Source organism: Rosa rugosa, chromosome 4 (genome assembly GCF_958449725.1).
Source record: "Rosa rugosa chromosome 4, drRosRugo1.1, whole genome shotgun sequence".
Taxonomy (NCBI): Eukaryota; Viridiplantae; Streptophyta; class Magnoliopsida; order Rosales; family Rosaceae; genus Rosa; species Rosa rugosa.
The window spans coordinates 56,468,382-56,488,237 of NC_084823.1; the positions used below are offsets into that span (position 1 = coordinate 56,468,382).

At 40.1% G+C, this 19,856-nt stretch overlaps 3 protein-coding genes across 6 annotated transcripts; 2 read left to right on the forward strand and 1 right to left on the reverse strand.

Moving 5' to 3' along the window:
* The first annotated feature begins 1,006 nt into the window (after nt 1-1,006).
* Nucleotides 1,007-5,483, forward strand: LOC133746522 (uncharacterized). 2 transcript variants are annotated; one of them, XM_062174692.1, is made up of 6 exons: nt 1,007-1,583; nt 1,699-2,854; nt 4,333-4,406; nt 4,517-4,591; nt 4,698-4,802; nt 4,918-5,483. In XM_062174692.1, the coding sequence occupies exons 2-6, from the start codon at nt 2,054-2,056 to the stop codon at nt 4,988-4,990; spliced, it is 1,128 nt and encodes a 375-aa protein (XP_062030676.1). In that variant the 5' UTR covers nt 1,007-1,583; nt 1,699-2,053; the 3' UTR covers nt 4,991-5,483. The 2 variants fall into 2 exon arrangements, with proteins under 2 accessions (XP_062030676.1, XP_062030677.1); XM_062174693.1 differs by lacking the exon at nt 1,007-1,583 and having other exon boundaries at nt 1,693-2,854.
* Nucleotides 5,484-8,664: 3,181 nt separating this feature from the next.
* LOC133707183 (uncharacterized) lies at nt 8,665-12,577 on the forward strand. 3 transcript variants are annotated; one of them, XR_009844977.1, is made up of 5 exons: nt 8,665-9,058; nt 9,151-9,224; nt 10,379-10,453; nt 11,490-11,591; nt 11,703-12,577. XR_009844977.1 is itself a non-coding variant. In XM_062132744.1 (5 exons), exons 1-4 carry the CDS (start codon nt 9,142-9,144, stop codon nt 11,773-11,775), a joined length of 333 nt encoding a protein of 110 aa, XP_061988728.1. In that variant the 5' UTR covers nt 8,665-9,141; the 3' UTR covers nt 11,776-11,780; nt 11,915-12,577. The 3 variants fall into 3 exon arrangements, 2 of the variants coding, with proteins under 2 accessions (XP_061988728.1, XP_061988727.1); XM_062132744.1 differs by having other exon boundaries at nt 8,665-9,224; nt 11,703-11,780; nt 11,915-12,577; XM_062132743.1 differs by having other exon boundaries at nt 8,668-9,224.
* Nucleotides 12,578-13,916: 1,339 nt separating this feature from the next.
* Nucleotides 13,917-15,718, reverse strand: LOC133744106 (uncharacterized). Its single transcript, XM_062172235.1, has 3 exons — nt 15,065-15,718; nt 14,835-14,965; nt 13,917-14,346 (listed from the first exon to the last, which is right to left on the reverse strand). Exons 1-3 carry the CDS (start codon nt 15,414-15,416, stop codon nt 14,200-14,202), a joined length of 630 nt encoding a protein of 209 aa, XP_062028219.1. The 5' UTR covers nt 15,417-15,718; the 3' UTR covers nt 13,917-14,199.
* Nucleotides 15,719-19,856: the final 4,138 nt, after the last annotated feature.

The window sequence follows — 19,856 nt, forward strand, 5'->3', positions numbered from 1 at the left end:
TAACACCAGAAACCTCACCCAATTTTCAAATGTAGGAAAGATTTCATGAGAAACATAACAGAGCGCTCACCTCTGCGCCTGTAAGTGCTCAGTCTTGCTCCTCTATTCCAGCTTCACCAAGCAATTACACCAGTCAGCACACGAATCACAATCAAAATTTCCCAATTCAATCAAAATTATCTCAAATTTCAACAATTCAATACTCCAGATCACTCTAATTCATTGAATACTGATTCGTTACCTTTCGTTTGAGCCCCTGTAACCTGGAGACGAGGTTTTGAGGTGACTAACGGCGTCGTCGCGGTCGGCGGCTTTGGTGATGACGCTGTTGATGACGGCAGACATCTCCTTCTTAGTGCGAGGTACGCTAGGGATTGGAGGAGCACAGCCGAGGCGGACTTGATCCTGCCGTCGGCCAAGCGGTTGAGCGGGACGTGCTCGACGGCAGCGACATTGTGGCCGGGGATCCGATGCCGACGCTGCTCATTGTTTCGGGCGGTTTAGGGTTTAGGCTGGTGAGGGCTTCCATTTGCTGTTTTGAGAGTTGAGGCTCTCAAGTTCAAATCTTCACTAGTCTCAAGATCCAGAGAGCTAGAGTTGAGAGATCATGTTAGTGATTCTGAAAAATTGTCAACAAACGTGCATGCCTAACTTAATTGACAACTTGCGCATAACAACACGCAAAGCAGGTTGTTGATAACCAAATTAAACAACATGCAAATGACGCATATGATGATAAAATGGTTTCTACAATGCACATTCTTTGCCCGTTGTGAAAAACTGTAAGTAACAACAAGCATTTAGAGTGTTGTAAATCATTATGGCTATATCATGTAAATAGATATAGGGTAAATCATTATGTTGTTATAGGCTTACCCTTTCCATGTTTTATGGATGACTTTAGGAATCCTTGTTTTATGGAGGACTTTAGGGGTCCTTGTTTTATGGAGGACTTTAGGCTACATGTTCCCTATCTTCCACTATATGTAGTCCATTTCTCATCCATGTTATGAGGAGAAAAACAGAAAATACTACACTTATTATCTGCATCTAAACTCTCTCTCTCTCAAGTTCGATCTTAGAAGCAAAGCTCTCTCCATTTTCTGAAACACTTTCTATGTTAGTTTTACAACATAGAGCATGTTGTTATTGTGATATTGTGGTAGACTAGCTACTTTTCTTTTATTGTAGTGGTGTTATCGTAAAGTGACATATCGATCACTTCTTTCCTTGCTGCAATTCATGGCTCACTGGCAGATACTCTTAAGGAGTTAAACTATCCTAAACTTTTTCTTTCGTAAGAGACCCAACGTATCCTAACCTAAGTAGGGTAGATACGTACAAAAAGGAAGAGGTTAAAAAAAAACATCAGCTAGAGAGACTCATCATCTGTGGAGAGGAGAGGAAAATCCCTAGGAAAAGAGAGATGGTGCAAATATTGTCTCCTTGTTATGTTTCTGATTTCTTTTATGACTCGGGGAATGTGAAGATATGAAAACTGAAGAATGCGGGATTGCGAGTCCTATGAACCAGCCAGAACAAGAAGAAGAAAATATGGTCGATGTTAATTTCTGCCTCGCACCGTGAGTTCCTTCAATCACATTTTCTGGCTGTTTCCTCTGTAATTTTTCATAAATTTGGAGTCCCTCTTATTCTGTCACCTTATATATTTTCTGATTTTCTTTTATCACTGATCAGACAAAGTGAAGATATGAAAACTGAAGAATGTGCGACTAGGGGCAGAGCTAAGAGAAAGCTCCCCAGGCTTTACCATGGGTATTAGTTTTGGGGTTCAAAAACCATGTGGTTGAATGAGACCTTTGATAAAAAATGTTTTGGTTAATGCTTTCATTCTTCACTTTATCCTTGTCAAAATCCAGGATTACAACTCAAATCTATTTTAAATTTAAAAAACATGTGATCGATAAACATCTCTCAAACTGTGATAAAAATAAAATAAAAACATAAACTAGGCACACCTTATACATAAGTTGGTACAGGACATGTATCAGGACGATAACACACGACATACCCATAGTTTGCACAAAGAGAGATGGCGGAGAGAAACTTGCTCTGGTCGTGGAAAACGGAGCCCGATGCCGTGTTTGAGAATCTCCAATGGACGAGGATGAAGGTCCAACTTAACGATTCTGATCGCGCAGAGGCCATCGCTGCCATCCAAGATGTCCTCAAAAAATTGCAGGAAGATGATAAGCGACATGTACTCTTCTCAATCGCGTACGCCGTCCAACAGGAACTCTTTAAATCTAAGGAGATAGACGTGGAGATTATAAAAAAACTTGCAGCGTTGTACCCACGGTGCGTGGAGGATGATGACGATGACGACGACCACGACCACGATGACAACTGGCTGACTGCGGCGGCGGGTGATTTTAAACTGTCAGCGGATGCGGAGGAGGAGGAGGAGGATGAGGCTGATGATGCTGATGCTGCGGATGAGGACTGGGAAGAGTATGTGGATGAGGATGAGGATGAGGCGGTGGCGGTGGCAGATAGCGGGGATGATGATTATCTTAAAAAGAGAGAAGCAGCCATGAAGGAGTTTGAAGAAGCGGGCATCAAGGAATTGAAGCGACAGTGCAATAGTATGGGATGCAGTCTGAAACAAGGCCAAGAGCAGGAAATCCTCAGTGTGATGATTTCATTCTTTAGCATACAAAAATTCAGAGTTGATCACGAATATCGGATGAAAAGGTGCATTGAATTTTTCATGTCACGTGTCAAAGGTTATATTTCTAGGTCTTGCATCCTCGACGACTTGGAGACGGTGCACAAAGCCCTTGAAAGTGTGAAGAAGGAGAGGGAGGCTGATGCTGATCAAGTTCCACAACTGGTAATGCAGAAACCCTTTTCGGATTTCAACAATGAAACCCTTGTTAGTTTTTAGTTGTTATCCATTCCTTTTCGGATTACAACAATGAAACTCTTGTGCTACAAAATAAACTAATGACTTTTAATTATTATGCTATATGATTCGTAGCTAGATACTGATGCTAATTGTTGTTTGCACGTGATTCATCTGTTAATGCCAAAAGGATTTCCAAAGTTGTTTTTTTCATCAGATAAGTTTATAGATTGAGTAATGCCTCAATATTGGATTATTTTAGGTTGGCTTCTGGGGAGGATGAGAAAAGTGCCTCTTTACTGATGTGATACTTTTTTGAACCACTGCTCGTCTCTTGTTTGTCCCCTTTGTCTAGCTTTATCGGTTTGTAAAGGATAGTTTGCTTTTATTCAATGGCCAAGTGCCTCTTTACTGATGTATATATATTGCTATCATGTACTGGTTATTTTGTTCATGCTTATTAATATGGTTTGAATGGAATTAGGACTTATGAAATTGAGTTTTCTAGTTTTGTATCTTTCCTACGGCATTGTAGCTTTGACTCTCTGTTTGTTTGTATGGAGCTTTGTTATATACTAGTATCATATGTCATATTTGTGGCTTTGTTTAAATCTACATGTAGGTTGAAAGGAACTTTTCTGGTTGGTTCTCTTACGTACTCGTTATTTTGTTCATGCTTAAAAGTAGTGTTTGGAATGAAATTATGGTTTCTGAAATTGAGTTGCATCTTTTCTTTATCTTTGTACGTAACAGCTTTGTAGTTTAATATGTGGCTTTGATATGTTTTAGTAGTATCTGTTGCCATCATGTACTGTTTATTTTGTTCATGCTTATTTATGATTGAATGTTTCATTATTCGGTAGCAAACAATCAAAGTAGAAATATTGAATCTTTATAGTTTTGCCTTCAGCTTCATCTGAAAATGCTATTGTCTGTAAACTAGTTCATGCATCTTGTCGGAGGAGGATTGGTGCTGCTTATCTTCACTTATATGTTGCTAACTAACCCGTAACAACAGCTTTTGCCACTCTGACAATTCTTCTTATCAAATTTGTGATTAATTGCTATGGAATCGGCAGATGTTGGAAATATTAGTGATATTTGAACTTTTGAATTTTGGGTTTAGTATTTTGAAAAGATGTCTTAAAACATTAGAATTATGACCCTTGCTGTTGGCACAACTACGTGTTTTGACATTAGAATTCTGATCTTAAGGATTTGTTGTAAAGTTCATGAATTCAAAAGTAGCTCACTGCATATCTTTTGAATTTTTATTAGGTTTGTGGCCCAGTTCTCTTGGTTTTTTCTTGTGCTGTTTTCTTGCAAACAGAATTTCACTGTGAGGACTTTATATTGTTCCTAAAGTTTTTACTTGTGAGAATCTATTTTTGAAGTTGCTAAAAGTTGTTGCATTCTGTCTCTATTCAATCTTACTACAACAATTTCTTTGATTTTGCATGATCCAGTTGGGAAAGAATACTGTACCAACTAATGAAGAAGGGATTGCTACCCCCATGAACCAGTTAAAACAAGAGAAAACGTGAGTTGTTACTTTCTCCTTCAAGCCTTACTTTCTTTTGTGGTTGTTTCCTCTAGTAAATTTCGAGTATCTTTTATTATGCTTTAAATTATTGCTGATTTACGACTCAGAGAACGTGGTATTGAATGCGAGATTGCGACTTCCTTCAACCTGCCAGAACAAGAAGAAATCACCCTCACACCGCCGTAAGTTCCTCGAATCACCTCTCTGGTTGTTTGTAATTCTATATAGATTTGGAGTCCCTCTTATTTTGTCTCCTTTTTATGTTTTCTGATTTCTTTTATGACTCAGGGAATTTGAAGATACGAAAACTGAAGAATGCGGGATTGTGACTCCTATGAACCAGCCAGAACAAGAAGAAGAAAATATGGTTGATGTTAATTTCTGCCTCGCACCGTGAGTTCCTTCAATCACCTTTTCTGGCTGTTTCCTCTGTAATTTTGTATAAATTTGGAGTCCCTCTTATTTTGTCACCTTACATGTTTTCTGATTTTCTTTTATCACTGATCAGACAATGGAAAGATGTGAAAACTGAAGAATGTACGACTAGGGGCAGAGATATGAGAAAGCTCCCCCAGCTTTAATTACCATGGGTATTAGTTTTGGGGTTCAAAAGATGGTCAAGAGGTGCTATGTGGTTGAATGAGACCTTTGATAAACTGTGGTTCTCTGTGTAGGAGTAATGTTTTGGTTAATGCTTTCACAACCCATAGGAAATGCTGGTCACTTGCTTTCAGTCCCCATAAAATGATACAACATCTTCAGTCTGTTTTGCTGTCTATTAACGGCTATGCTTCCAAATTATATGTATATCACACTTTGAGCCATGTTATGCACCTACGTACAGTTGGCTTCCAAGGACTGGCTCCATAGATGTTGAACCTAAGCACCCGGCCAATTAAGGAGCCTCAACTCCATCCTTCTGTATTGCAATGCATTTAGCTGCCAAAGAGACAATACAAGGATCTAATCAAGTGTAATCTACTGCACAACTATAGTCAAGGCACTTACTTATGCTAGAATATATATCGTCCTTCTTCATTGCATGTTAAGGCTACCTTTGAGCCTTCACTTTTACACGTGAAGTTTGAGTTTGAACTTTGAACTCTATTATAATTTAAATTATATTTATTTCTTCACTTTATCATATCCCTTCTCAAAATCCCGGACTACAACTCATTTAACAAAATTACCTTAAAGAATTTTAAATTTAAAAAATATGTGATCGATAAAAATTTCTCAAACTGAGAAAAAAAATTAAAAAAAAAAAAAAAACTGGGCACACACCTTATGTATAAGTAGGTACAGGACGCGCACGTGTGCGCATCAGGACGATAACACACGATATACCCGTAGTTTGCATAAAGAGAGATGGCGCCGAGAAACTTGCTCTGGTCCTGGGAAACGGAGCCCGATGCCGTGTTTGAGAATCTCCAATGGACACGGATGAAGGTCCAACTTAAGGATTCTGATCGCGCAGAGGCCATCGCTGCCATCCAAGATGTCCTCAAAAAATTCCAGGAAGATGATAAGCCACATGTACTCTTCTCAATCGCCTACGCCATTCAAAAGGAACTCTTTAAATCTAAGGAGATAGACGTGGAGATAATAAAAAAAGTTGCAGCGTTGTACCCACGCACCGGGGAGGATGACGACGACCACCACCACGATGACAACCGGCTGACGGCGGCGGCGGGTGATTTTAAACTGTCAGCGGATGCGGAGGAGGAGGAGGAGGGGGAGGATGAGGCTGATGATGCTGATGCTGCGGATGAGGAATGGGAGGAGTATGTAAGTGAGGATGAGGATGAGGCGGTGGCGGATGGCGGGGATGATGATCTTAAAAAGAGAGAAGCAGCCATGAAGGAGTTTGAAGAAGCAGGCATCAAGGAATTGAAGCGACGGTGCAATATTATGGGATGCAGTCTGAAACAAGGCCAAGAGCAGGAAATCCTCAGTGTGATGATTTCATTATTTAGCACACAAAGATTCAGAGTTGATGACGAATATCAGATGAAAAGGTGCATTGAATTTTTCATGTCACGTGTCAAAGGTTATATTTCTAGGTCTTGCACCCTCGACGACTTGGAGACGGTGCGCAAAGCCGCTGAAAGTGCGAAGAAGGAGAGGGAGGCTTATGCTGTCAACTTCATCAACTGGTAATGCAGAAATCCTTTTCGGATTACAACAATGAAACCCTTGTTGGTTTTTAGTTGTTACCCATTCCTTTTCGGATTACAACAATGAAACTCTATCTTGTGCTACAAAATAAACTAATGACTGTTGATCATAATGCTATATGATTCATAGCTAGATACTGATGCTAATTGTTGTTTGCACATGATTCATCTCTTTTTTTTTTTTGAGAAAAAAGGCGGTGCGGCAGCCCTCAAGCCTTGATAGCCTTGATTAAAGAAATTGTCGAATACAAGGGGGGGACATTGAGCCTAAACCCCTGATTACAATAAGTAGAACCTCCTGAAATAATATCCTGAGTCTCTACTAAACGCTTGTACTCAACCAAGCACCAACTAGCAAAGAGCGCTCTAATGGCGACTCTATTTGCTTTAACTGCTTTAACGCAGCGGTGACACAACGGAAAGATAACTTGGACTGCAACCCGACTACAGCAAAGCATAACTTCCATACGCACAGCTTTCCCATCATGATGCCCCCGGACACTACATCCAGTGACACTAAATTTCATTCTGCTACTAAGAGGCAACGGCCTGAGTCTCTACTAAACGCTTGTACTCAACCAAGCACCAACTAGCAAAGAGCGCTCTAATGGCGACTCTATTTGCTTTAACTGCTTTAACGCAGCGGTGACACAACGGAAAGATAACTTAGACTGCAACCCGACTACAGCAAAGCATAACTTCCATACGCACAGCTTTCCCATCATGATGCCCCCGGACACTACATCCAGTGACACTAAATTTCATTCTGCTACTAAGAGGCAACGGCCATTTGCAAGTGCAAGGAACTCGCCGCCTACCTAGAGCAAAACAGGCACACAAGGTGCAAAGACTGGCACACAGGCCACTGGCACACAGGCCACTGTCTCCAACCAGAACACGGTTGGAGTTTATTACCGACAAAGCAACAACAGAAAGAAAAAACACAAACAATCTATACAACACAGAAACATCAACAACCAACTGAAAACAAAACAAACAGAAAACTAAAAGCCACCAGCAAGGCCCTAAAGCAGAAGCCCGGCCCAACCACCATCTCCACAGCATCCCAGGGGTCCAGCGCCGACAGCCAACCACGCAGCCAACTCCGCTGCGCCATAGCCCCACATCGCCGTGCCGTAGCCCTGCACAGCCGCCCCGTTGGCCAATGCCACACCACCACCGCACCACCCTGGAACCCGGAAGAAAGGACCCTTCTCTCACCCCCGATCCCAGAAGAGCAGATCGGGTTCGATCTGCCCGGTCTAAGCTCGAGCACGGATCCACCAACCCTGGGCCGCATCCCTGCCTTAGAACCACGCCACTAGTCTGAGCCACCAACCCCTCCCGGACCGCCACTAGCCTGAGAAGAGGTGGGATGGGAAACCAAGCCGAAAACAAAACAACAAAGGAACTGGGACTAGAAGCCAACAAGAGTGTGCTCCCCCGACTCTCAAGCCGGAGATCAGGATCCGGTTGGATCTAGATCACGGCGAGAGAAGGGGGAGGAGGGTTTCAGATCTACTTTCTCTCTCTAGTTTCTAGAGAGAAGGCAGAGCTATTTTCGAGGGGGCTTTCTATTAGCAATGACTATATTGGTGTGCAAAGATTGCACATGATTCATCTCTTAATGCCAAAAGACTATTTCCAAAGTTGTTTTGTTCATCAGACAAGTTTTTATTTATAAATATAGTAATGCTTCGATATTGGATTGTGCAAGACTAGTTGTTTCTTGGATTGAGAGACTAGTTCTTTCTGACCTGTGGATATTATACTAGAAATTTGTGGAATGTGTAAACAGGATTTGAGTCCCTCCTTCTAAATCAAATTGCTTGTTTTTCTTTTTGGCAATAATAGATTGCTTGTTTGAACTTCCTTCTTCAGAATGCCTTGGCATATACTGAGTGACGTCTATACGTTATACGTGCAATGATACAAAAACGTGTTTAAACAAAGTAATGCCAGTTGAAGTTGACATATATTCCGAGTTGCTATGGTTATTTGTTCTTTTGTTCTTAGATTTTGTGAATGGGGTTATGTGCCCTTTTATGTGTTTTTTCTTCTGCCGTTTGCTAGCTATGTGGTTCTTGCCTCGACTTGCTAGCTATGTGATTCTTGCCTCGACTTTTTTGGTGTCTAGTGGTGTGCTTGAACTGTGTGCTCTTCGATTCTTCTGATTATCCTCTGTATTGGTTTTTTAAGAGTAACTCTTGCCAATAAGCTGCAAATTCTTGCAATTGGGATGCTGTTATAACTTAGTAATTCTGACCAGTCTTTGAACATATATATCTTCAAGTACGTACTACGATCTTCTTTCCTTCTTTTTAGTCAGGTTCATCATTTATTAGGTCTGGTGAAATTTCCTTGTTTATTAGGTTTGTGGCCCAGTTCTCTTGCTTTTTTCTTGTGCTGTTTACTTGCAAACAGTACGTATTTTACTGTGAGGACTTTATATTGCTCCTCAAGCTTTTACTTGTGAGAATCTATTTCCGAAGTTGCTAAAAGTTGTTGCGTTCTCTCTCTGTTCAATCTTGCTACAACAATTTCTTTGATTTTGCATGATCCAGTTGGAAAAGAATACTGTACCGACCGATGAAGAAGGGGTTGTTACCCCTGTGAACCAGTTAAAACAAGAGAAAAGGTGAGTTGTTACTTTCTCCTTCAAGCCTTAGGTTCTTTTGTGGTTGTTTCCTCTAATAAATTAAGAGTATCTTTTTATTCTGCTTTAAATGATTGCTGATAGGGTTACTCGACAGCTTTCCTTTGTCGACAAAATTCCCAAAACTTGATGGCCATGGTCATCGTTAGCCTTGTGGCTCTTTGGTTCTTGCTGTTTGCTGTTTTTGATTATTCAGATGGGAAGCCGCCTTGGTCTGGGGCTTCTATTTCTTCTTCTGTCGTCAACCAAGAGATCCGATTGGAGGTTGATGTCATGGTGGTTGGGTTGGTGGCTGGTATTCCAGATGCTTTTGTTGGAGTTCGGCGGGGATCGGAAAAGGGAAACGACGCTCATGGTGGATTTCGGCGGGACTGGTCTCGGGGCGAGGAACTGCTGCATCTATGGCGAAGTCCGTATCCTTAGTGGCTGGCCGGAGATTGGGATCGTCTTTTGAGATCAGGATCGGGATCGGAGCCGGCTGTCGACTTCAGGGTCGGGAGTGGCTTCTGCTGCAGGCTGGTGGGGGAAGTGAAGATCCGTCTTGGTCGCCCAAGAATGATGTGGTGGACTCGCGGCGGCGGTTGTGGGGTGTTCCCCTCTACTGGCATCGGCGACGGCGCATCTGGTGGTTGTTGGGTGGAAGAACACGTGTGGGCTCAAGGGGCTAGGGCTTTGGTGTACCCTACTCTTTGGGCCTGCTCTTGGTGCTGCTGGGCCTCCTGGGCCTTGAACTGGTTTGTGACCCTTAGATTTGGGCACACTGGTCTAGGGTTTCAAGCGAGCTGGATTACCCTTTTGCTAAGGGGTTGGATGGATTGGGTCTCTATGGCCCATAGTGTTATTTAATTTTTGTCTTGGGTCGCAAAAACCAGTGCCTTAGTTGGAACCATTTTATGAAAGCTTCGAGGTTTCTAGGTTTTTGTTAGAATAAAAGTGCGTGAATTTACCAAAAGGTGGGTGTACTCGGGATTTTTTTGGGATTTTATTCTTCTAGAATAGAGTTTCAGGAGGTTCTAAGGAACGATTCTTTCTGTCGACCCCATAGGGGTGTTTCGTTTTTGTACTGCTTGCTGAATTATAATGAAAGGGCTGACCTACTTCCTTCAAAAAAAAATGATTGCTGATTTACGACACAGAGAATGTGGTATTGAATGCGAGATTGTGACCCCCTTAAACCTGCCAGAACAAGAAGAAATCTGCCTCACACCGCCGTAAGTTCCTTGAATCACCTCTCTTGTTGTTTGTAATTCTATATAGATCTGGACAGGCACAGAACTAGAGGGGGGCTGGGTTGTGCTGCAGCCCACCCCAGTTTTTTTTAAAATAATTTCAAGCTAGACAAGAAATAATGAGATCAGAAATTTTCAGCATTGACCATTCCTTCTTCAAATGCTCACAACCCGAGATAAAAAATGTCTGAACGGAGTGATTCCACTTAAACTAGAAAGTACACTCATAGAGCTTTCCATCCATATAAAGTAGGTCACCCAATTTCCACTTAAGTGAAAATGGTAGCTTGTCAAAGTTGATAAACTGTTCTGCACACTGCTGCAGACCTATAATCACTCAAACTGCTATTTCTCCAAATCCAGAAGATTGAAAAGGATGAAACCACCTGGAACAAAAACTAGACACATTTCCCCTTCTTCCCATAAAATTTCACACTCCAATTAGATCTTAGTAGAAAACTATAGGCCTGCAAATTCACCGTTCTATTATGCAGATTCTAGCTGTAAATTGATTCTGATATTGGTGTACTTGGTTGGCTATTGTGTAAGCTAAAGGGCACAAAATTAAAAAATGTTTCTCAGGCATATGTGAGACATGCAGGTCTAAGTTCCTGCAAATTTTAATCTCCATAATCCCGCTGGTTTAGGAACTATAGCCTTCCAAAGTCAATCTACAGTAATTTTTTCTGTTCTGACTCTCCAGTATTCCAATCAATATTCCATAAGTTTTACGATTCCAAATGAAAAATCCTTTTACAGGAAAACACTAGACATAGATAAATACAATCCCACAAAATTTCAGAGCTTATGCTCTCCTGAGGTGAGAAATATAGGCCTCCAAAGTCGATTGATATTTCTGACATAAAACTGCTTAGCATGAAATAAAAAAAACTTGAGGAAGAATTTGGCAACCTAAGATTTAGCCCCCCTCAATTTAATTTTCTGGTTCCTTCCCTGGATTTGGAGTCCCTCTTATTTTGTCTCCTTTTTATGTTTTATGATTTCTTTTATGACTCAGGGAATGTGAAGATATGAAAACTGAAGAATGCGGGATTGCGACTCCTATGAACCAGCCAGAACAAGAAGAAAATATGGTCGATGTTAATTTCTGCCTCACACCGTGAGTTCCTTCAATCACCTTTTCTAGCTGTTCCTCTGTAATTTTGTATAAATTTGGAGTCTCTCTTATTTTGTAACCTTTTATGTTTTCTGATTTTCTTTTATGACTCAGACTATGGGAAGATACGAAAACTGAAGAATGTGCGACTAGGGGCAGGGCTAAGAGAAAGCTCGCTCAGCTTTAACAAGGGTATTAGTTTTGGTTATTATGTTGCTGCCTTTTATACATGCTTTGGCATAAATCGACCAATGGGTTCAAAAGATGGTCAAGAGTGCTCTGTCGTTGAATGAGACTTTTGTTAAACTATGGTTCTCTTTGTGTAGGAGTAATGTTTTGGTTAATGCTTTCACAACCCATAGGAAATGCTGGTCACTTGCTTTCAATCCCCATTCAATGATACAATATCTTCAACCTGTGTTGCTGTCTACTAACTGCTATGCTTCCAAATAATATGTATATCACACTTTGAGACACTTATTTTCTCCATATCCATGTTATGCACTTGTCTGTACGTAGTTGGCTTCCTGAGACTGGCTTCATGCTGTTGAACTCAAGCACCCAAGGAGACCAGCAGCTGACAAGTCGGCTCTAACTAGCTCCCTCGTTCTGTTGGAAATTGGTGGGAGTCTTTGAGCATTTTGCTTAATGGGCTGGTTGGATTTCAAGTTTCAACCCGAAAAAGCCCAGGGCTTGAAGTTACCCTCACCCTTGTGTTCATGAAGATGAATAGATGATGGCTTGGGGAATTGGTAAAGCATGATTAAGCATTCTGCACAAATGGCTGGTTGGTTTTCTCAATATCTTATACTCAGGTTATGGAAATTTGATATTCATCCTAAACTATGTTGAATAGTATATGTTTAGGTGTGGATTCTTGGTACCGGGGCCGTCAACAATGACAGAAAATGTTGATGGCTAGCCATGCTTGACTCACAAAAAACTGAGTGTCTCTCTGAGTTGTCTTTATCAAACACAGTTGAATGGTATTTTCAGTACTTATCACCTTCTCATTCTCTAGCTAATTCATAATATATCAACTGTTAAATATCGATCTTAAACTTTGAAATGCAATACGGAACAATGTTGGTTTTCATTTTCCTTTTTTGCCGAATGTATTATTGTATATTATCCAAACTCATGCTCATCAACTCATCCAAACAACTCTAGCAAAAAAAAAAAAAAAAAACTAGCTCATCCAAACCAATCACCCTGGACTTACAAACTTTTTTACGAGAAATGACAATCGCTCATCCTATGATGCTAATGAGATGTCAGTTATTCCAAATAATCAACAAATCACAACTCATTGATCGTGACAGAAAGACTAAATACGTACGCTTGGATTATAACAATGTTGTATAAGTTGCTCTAACACAATGCTCAAACGTGTGATGATGACCCACAATGGAAAGTGAGATTTCATATATTTCATGGAATCTGAGGACCCCGAAATCCAAATGCATAGAATTCAATTGAAAGCTTCATCGCCTAGCTAAAAGCTTCTTCTGGTGGTGATTAGCTGTTAGCAATTGTCCTAACTTGAAAAAAAGGCTTCCTTCCTATGATTTCATAGTGGAGCAATAATATATATTCCCGGAGTGAATGTGGTTTTTATACATAAAGTTAAGGAAAAGCCGTCTTTTGCTTTGTTATTTTTGGTCTGTCTTGCTCTGTACAGCGAATTATGAAAAAGAGAAGGAAGGAATCAAATCAATGATGCCAATGCTGGGGAAGTTTCCATTTTCACCTATGCTCTTGTTGGCACTAGTAGAAAGTATCAACTTGATGTTGTCTCAATTCTCAAAGTCAAAAAAGTGTGGTGCATGGTGATTAAAGGTAACTTTGGAGCCTCTTTTAGCTCACTCCTGCTACTTGTACAAACTTTTTGCAGTTGAATGCAGATATATTTGTTCCCCTTAAACATCTTTATGTGTTATCTTATTAGGGTATGATTATGTCTCCAAGGGTTAGAAGGTGTCTGAAAAATCTCCTAGCTTTGCAGTTTCACTATCATGACTCATGGAATCACAATATTCAGTCAAAAATTAGTCCTAATTTTGAATCATTTGCAAGCAGTATGTATGGTTCTTACTGCTTCAATAGTGTTCAAGACTATTTCAGTTCTAACTAATTGGCTGAGGGTTGGTAGGATTCAGCATGAGACCCTAGTTTCGAGCCTAAGTCGGTTTCTGGGTATCAGAAAATATACATATAGTTCATTCTAAATTATGCAGTTGAAGTTTATTTGACTGAATGTGATCAGAAGTGATGTTTAAGCAACAACAAGATCAATTAAAACCAGAGTAGTTTTCTTCTTGAAGTAAACTTTCATTAATTAAAAAAAAAAAACTCTCTTACAGTCATATTGCTACCTAGAAACTGCCACCCTTTTACTATACACAACTTATTCAGATCTCTTCACCTGAACATAATAAGTTTATGATCAACTAGTCTTCTACCATCCCCCTTCCAATGTTGATTTTCACATGTTAATCAAGAAGGCTTAGATCATCTACAGGTGGAGTACTGAACCATTACTGGTGCTCCACTGTCGCTTACGCATCATGTGGCCGAAGATTGAACACGTGCATCATCGTCTTCATGATCATCAGCTCGCAGCTTCTGAGATGCTTTGCAGTGAAGGTTGCCATGTTCTTGGTCGAGCTGTTGCGGCAGACTGACTACTACTAGTGCTCCCTGACGATGAGCTTGATGTTCTAGGTCGGTGGTGGTGTCTATCAGTTTTAGTCATCACCTGAAATAACGCATTTGACATGGTTAGAGTGTTTTTCACATTTCATTTGTTCATGTGAGAATGAATTTTCTGACTGCTTAGTCATGAAGCATTCAACAGCACAATTAATTCATTCATTATTTATTTACTTGCTAGCCCATTAGTATTGACTCCATTTTATTTTATTGAAGGGGAAGCTCAACTCAAGCATGTATGTTCATAAAATACTATTTATCTTTTTAATGATTTGGGGGCCGTTACAGAAGGAAGCTGAAGCTCTTTCCCCGATTTTATGGTGATTAACAAATAAAAGAATCTTTTTTTTATTTATTTAAATATTTGCTCTTGTCTGATTAATAATGCTTTTACTTAAAAGTACCTAAAAGCACTTGAACAACACAACAGAACCAAACTTGGCTCTTGAGGAACTCACAGGGATTTAGATAAATTAACTAAAACATATGCAGAATTTGCAGAGACATAATTGTGCTAAACAAAGTTTTAATTACCTGGTTGTTGTCCTTGTCCAGCTCAGAAGCAGCCTCAGATCTTCTGCTAGCTGCTGCTGCTGTTAGTGGCTCAAACTGGTTTGATCTCTTCCCCTTTGCTTGTTTCTTTGCCCACAGACCCTTCATAACCTCTGAAACCCACAACCCAAAAACCAAAAGATTCAAACTTTGAACTCATAAAACAGAAAAGGGAAATCAAGAAAAGGACTATTAGTTAAAAAAGAACAAACCTTGAGTGGTGATGAGTCTGTAAACTTGGCCAAGAACAAGAGTATCAGTTGGCCTGAGAAGCTTGATGCGTGTGATTCGAACTGAACCAGTACTAGAACTAGTCTTCTTCTCATTGGTCATATCAGAATTCTTGTGATCATGATCATCACCAGCATTATTATCAGGACCATTGGTTTTGGATTTGGGATTTGATGAGGGACAGAGTGTGGTGGAGATGAGAAGAGCAACATAGTGACCGGGGTTCATCTTCATGACCTCACTAGCACTCACTGCCCCATAGAACTTCTCAACCTTCCCATTTGGGTGTTGTATCACCAAAGTTGCTGCATCTATGGCTTGGCAATTTCCCATCTCTCTGAGTCTCTCTCTCTCTCTCTCTCTCTCTCTCTACAATGTTGAAGAAGAAGAAGATTTGAGCTAAGCAACAAGCTCTTTATAGCCACCACCCACTTCTCATCTTTGCTTCTATATTTATATTTCTCTCTGAACCTGCAGGCTTTTATTACACAGGTGCAATTAAGAAATATGATTAAGCCTGGGAATGGGGTAGTTTGGTAATCTAGGTGGGAAAGCAGTGGGTTTGAATGAGGTGGCGAGGCGTGGTTGGTTGGGGTGGAGGAGGAGGAAGAGGAGAGGTTGAGGTTGTGTGGGCGGTGGTGGTTTCTGATTTGTGTGAGTAGGTATGTAATCGCACTTTCAGTTGCGACAGGTCGTCTAACGTTCGCTTTATTAAGCTTAAAACCTTAATTAACAACGAGGACCGTACGTTAGTGCTGTATTACAGATTTCCCCACGCGCCTCTGCTGCCAAGTGAAATACACGCAATAGTGAAAAACATTTTAGCGTGTGTTTTCTCTTGTGAACACTTCTTACCTTATTTCATCCATGAAGATCACTCCTAATCAATCAAGCATGAACTAACATAATGGGTATGATAGATATTCGAAAACCATCGTCATTACTTGAGAGTGAGTCTCATATGCCATGTTCAATTGAAACGTAACATAATATGACGTGTATCGAATATATTTGAACCGACCATCATTATTTTTAAATATATTTAAAAGAATATAATTTGAACGGTTCAAATAGTTTTTATTGAAGTGCGTAGTTGAGTGTTATTTTTCAACACGACCGACATGGTCAACTCGAATATGAATATGTCATGTATCATCACTAATGTACGTGAATCTGAATTGAACAAAATAATTAAATATAATGTATTTATTTCGTTTATTATATGGCATATAAACTAGTTAAATATATCATCGAATTAAATCCACATGTCCTACCAACTAATAGACCTCCCAAATAATTCTCGAGTCTTCACTCTTCAATGTCATAGCTAAGGGACAAACTTATAAGCTGGTGTGACTCATACGTATAATTGACCCCTTCTATATATAGAGGACCACAAATGAAATTGACCCCCATTGAATCCAATATCCATTTTGCATTATTGCTTCTGCACGCTCCGACGGCACGCGTGGGATACAACATAGAAAACCCATCCTCACCCTTATTAAAGGCGTTTCGTATTGCCCACCAAACAAGACCATAGAATATAGCGTGAGAATTCCGTTTCCGTTTTCATATTTTCCGGGGAGGTTACTGACCTAAAGCTTTCGAAGTGGGACCCAGCAAGTCATGCCGTTTTCAGTAGCGGAGCTTCGAACACGTTAGGGTATTAAGTACGTGTCGCGCGTGCGACGGAGCTGATGGACGGATTTTACGGGAGGAGGAGGAGGAGGAGGAGGAGGGAAAAGTGCTTCGAGAAAAAAGCAGGATCCGATGTTTTCGAACAAAGCTAGCTGCTGACCGCTGTTAGCTTTCCGCTTCTGGCTTTTTGTCCTTCCCTAGGCGGCCAACCAAAGCAACCTCTTCCTTCTTTTAACCTTTGATGCTATCATAAACTTGTTTCCCTTTTTTCAAAAACCAATACACCATATCCGGGTGGTCGAGTTGGAAAGAGCCTCCAGGTGTGGAACCCCCATACCCGGGTTCAAATCCCGCCGACGTTTATTGGAGTTAAATCCCAATATATTCTTGGTGGTCAGGGGGGAGGAAGCGTTTTGACAAGATCCCCCGAACACGGATTAGTCTCTGGGCCTAGGAAGCCTTTGAGGACACCGTGTGATTGAACAATCAAAAAAAAAAAAACACACCATAGTGGTGAGAAAATTGGGATATGATTAAGCTAAATTAAAGGTCTCAGATGGACTCACCTCGCAGGAGATAGATAGTGTGGATAAATGAATTAAGATTTGAGGAGATTGAATTCAAATTTCGCATGTAAGAACTAAGAAGTAAACTCTCTTTAACTGAGGAATACAAATAGAAGATAGCCATACCCTTAACCAAAAACAAAAAATCAATAGAGGTAATTAACCTTCATTCAAAACGGATGAATTAGATAAACAAAATACAACTCAAAGAAACAGGAAATACGGAAGACCAAACGTATCTCGTTGATCCTAAAATTAGTAACTAAACTATATATCACGAATCTATCAAAATGGTATCCAAGAAAATGATAGATAAACCAGCGAAGAAACACAGTATTTGAAGGTTAATTAGGGGATTTTGAGCTTGACAAAAGTTTGGAATAATATGGATACCCTAGCTAGGGCAAATTATTGAGAACCATATCTCCCTCCCATGCATGCTTGACCAGGTTGACCTATATGATCATTGTGATAGTGTACTCAAGGGACCACTATCAGGTTCCAATGCTCGAACAATATTATTTGATAGTTGATACAGATCAAGAGGTGGAGCCATTAGTCTGTCAGATTTTTATGTCTCAAAATTATGGCTACAAATCGATATGGTCCCTCTTATATCTCCAATTCTCCACTGTAATACTTATACGAGCTTTACTTCGCGGAAGCATATTACCTCAAGTTACATTATAGAATGAAAGAGGCACGATTAAGATGGGTCATGGGTGCAACTAGGGTTAGAAGCTTCTACTTTTCATGCATAAATTTAAACTATAGTTCCACATGTAGTATTGTAGATAATTAGATAGTACAAATGCCTAGATTCTTAAACAAAATTAATCAATTTTAATGAGATATGTCATTATCTATTGGTGTAAATTAATCTTACACAGTTACACTTTCTTCTTTTACACATTTTTTAGAATATCTACCACATGCTTCAGTTCACCATATTTGATGTGAGATATATAAAGTTATAAACATGATGTCACGTGGCAAATTGTGCATTTCCAAATCTTGAAGTACTATACACATGATATAATTAAGAAGATCGATCAGTTTACTCTAATTGTGAAAGCAAGAAAACCCAGTAAGCAATCAATGAATGGGAAACTTTGGACATCTATCTGGGAAAACCCACATTATTTTGGGTTTAATTAGAGGGAACAAAGGTTATCATTCAAGATCATGAAACTTTGACTCTTGTAGCTAGATCTTCCAATCTCATAATGTGGTTTCCTTTAGGTTAGCATAGTTAAATCCTACATTGTTGTAAAGAGAGAGAAATGACCGTAGTCCATCCATATTTTCTGTTTTAATCTTTGAATTTTGCAGTACGTACAACTATAATTTTTTGTAGTGTTTATTTCGTTTGAGGATTTAGAACAGAAAATAAACCAGATAAAACTGTCTCCTTACTCTAATTAGGTAACAAAATTTGGGCTCTATTAAAGTAATTTATTGGGAAAATCGTCCAAACAGTGTCTGAACTTTTCCAGACTATTAATTTTCATACCTATACTTTAAAAAACCTCATAATGGTACCTGAAGTTTTGGCCCCGACCCAATTTCCGTACCTAGCAACAGTAAAATCGTTAACAGAGTTAACTTTTGAAGGATATTTTCGTCATTTTACTGTTCATATTCTCTGAAAATCATCTGCATCCTCTTCTTCTCCTCCACCGAAACCATCACCAACACCGCTCTTGGCCCAAAACTAAATTTTTTTATTTTATTTTAGAGGTAATAGGTGTTAAGAGTACGAGTCAATGTTGATGGTCAGAGTCAATTTACTCATGAGTCGGCCATTCTTTGTAAAATTAGCTAGAGCAAAATCAATAACTGTACATCGTCTTCTTCCTCTATTCTTCCTCTTCCTCTGTTCTTCAGCTTAGGGCTTATCTTTTTCACCGTGATCAAAATTTCTTGTATGTAGAATCAAAATCTCTTCCAGAAAAGGAAGAGGATAAATCATTCTCTTAAAAAAAAAAAGAGGATAACCTAGAAAAAGCAGAAGAGGATAATCAAGCCGAGCCACAAAGTCATAGAAGATGGAGGAAACATCAGATTCAAGAACACCAAATGGGTAAACATCAAGTTAGATGGAGGACTGATAAGGCATCGCTCAACCTAGCGATCTGGGTCGCGGACGCACCGAGATTGGGTGCGTCGTTTCCGGATCACGGGTCGCCGGGAGATCACCGGTTCCGGTAACTCTGGCTCAGTAACCTGTAATTCTGCAAGATCGTGGCACTCATTAATGGTAGCTAAAGTCTTCGACAGAACGCCGAATCTCCGTCGGAGTTTTCAACTGCGGCGAGGCCAGAGTTGAGTTCTTCGAGCTTGGATGTTATGGTTTTCCATTTTCCGGCGAAGATTTTGATGGAGTAGATGAGGGGGGATGAGGGACGAGATGGACTGAATGGTTTGGTTCTTTGCCTTGACTGCTGCTCTGCTCTTCTTCCCCCATTGTGGTTGTCTCATTGGTTTTGGAGAGAACCCATTAACTGGCGGCGAGGTGGGTCGGATTTCGGCGAGGTGGGTGCGAATATTCTGGCCAATTTGATTG

What these genes read in the sequence shown, in the direction of transcription:
- LOC133746522 (XM_062174692.1), top strand. Translation starts at nt 2,054, where the DNA reads ATGGCGGAGAGAAACTTGCTCTGGTCGTGGAAAACGGAGCCCGATGCC. An exon ending in GAAATCACCCTCACACCGCC is followed by an intron (nt 4,592 to 4,697) that starts GTAAGTTCCTCG and finishes TTTATGACTCAG; the next exon opens with GGAATTTGAAGATACGAAAA. An exon ending in GTTAATTTCTGCCTCGCACC is followed by an intron (nt 4,803 to 4,917) that starts GTGAGTTCCTTC and finishes ATCACTGATCAG; the next exon opens with ACAATGGAAAGATGTGAAAA.
- LOC133707183 (XM_062132744.1), top strand. Translation starts at nt 9,142, where the DNA reads ATGATCCAGTTGGAAAAGAATACTGTACCGACCGATGAAGAAGGGGTT. An exon ending in GAAATCTGCCTCACACCGCC is followed by an intron (nt 10,454 to 11,489) that starts GTAAGTTCCTTG and finishes TTTATGACTCAG; the next exon opens with GGAATGTGAAGATATGAAAA. An exon ending in GTTAATTTCTGCCTCACACC is followed by an intron (nt 11,592 to 11,702) that starts GTGAGTTCCTTC and finishes TTTATGACTCAG; the next exon opens with ACTATGGGAAGATACGAAAA.
- LOC133744106 (XM_062172235.1), bottom strand. Translation starts at nt 15,416, where the DNA reads ATGGGAAATTGCCAAGCCATAGATGCAGCAACTTTGGTGATACAACAC. An exon ending in CAGACTCATCACCACTCAAG is followed by an intron (nt 14,966 to 15,064) that starts GTTTGTTCTTTT and finishes TGTGGGTTTCAG; the next exon opens with AGGTTATGAAGGGTCTGTGG. An exon ending in TGGACAAGGACAACAACCAG is followed by an intron (nt 14,347 to 14,834) that starts GTAATTAAAACT and finishes GCGTTATTTCAG; the next exon opens with GTGATGACTAAAACTGATAG.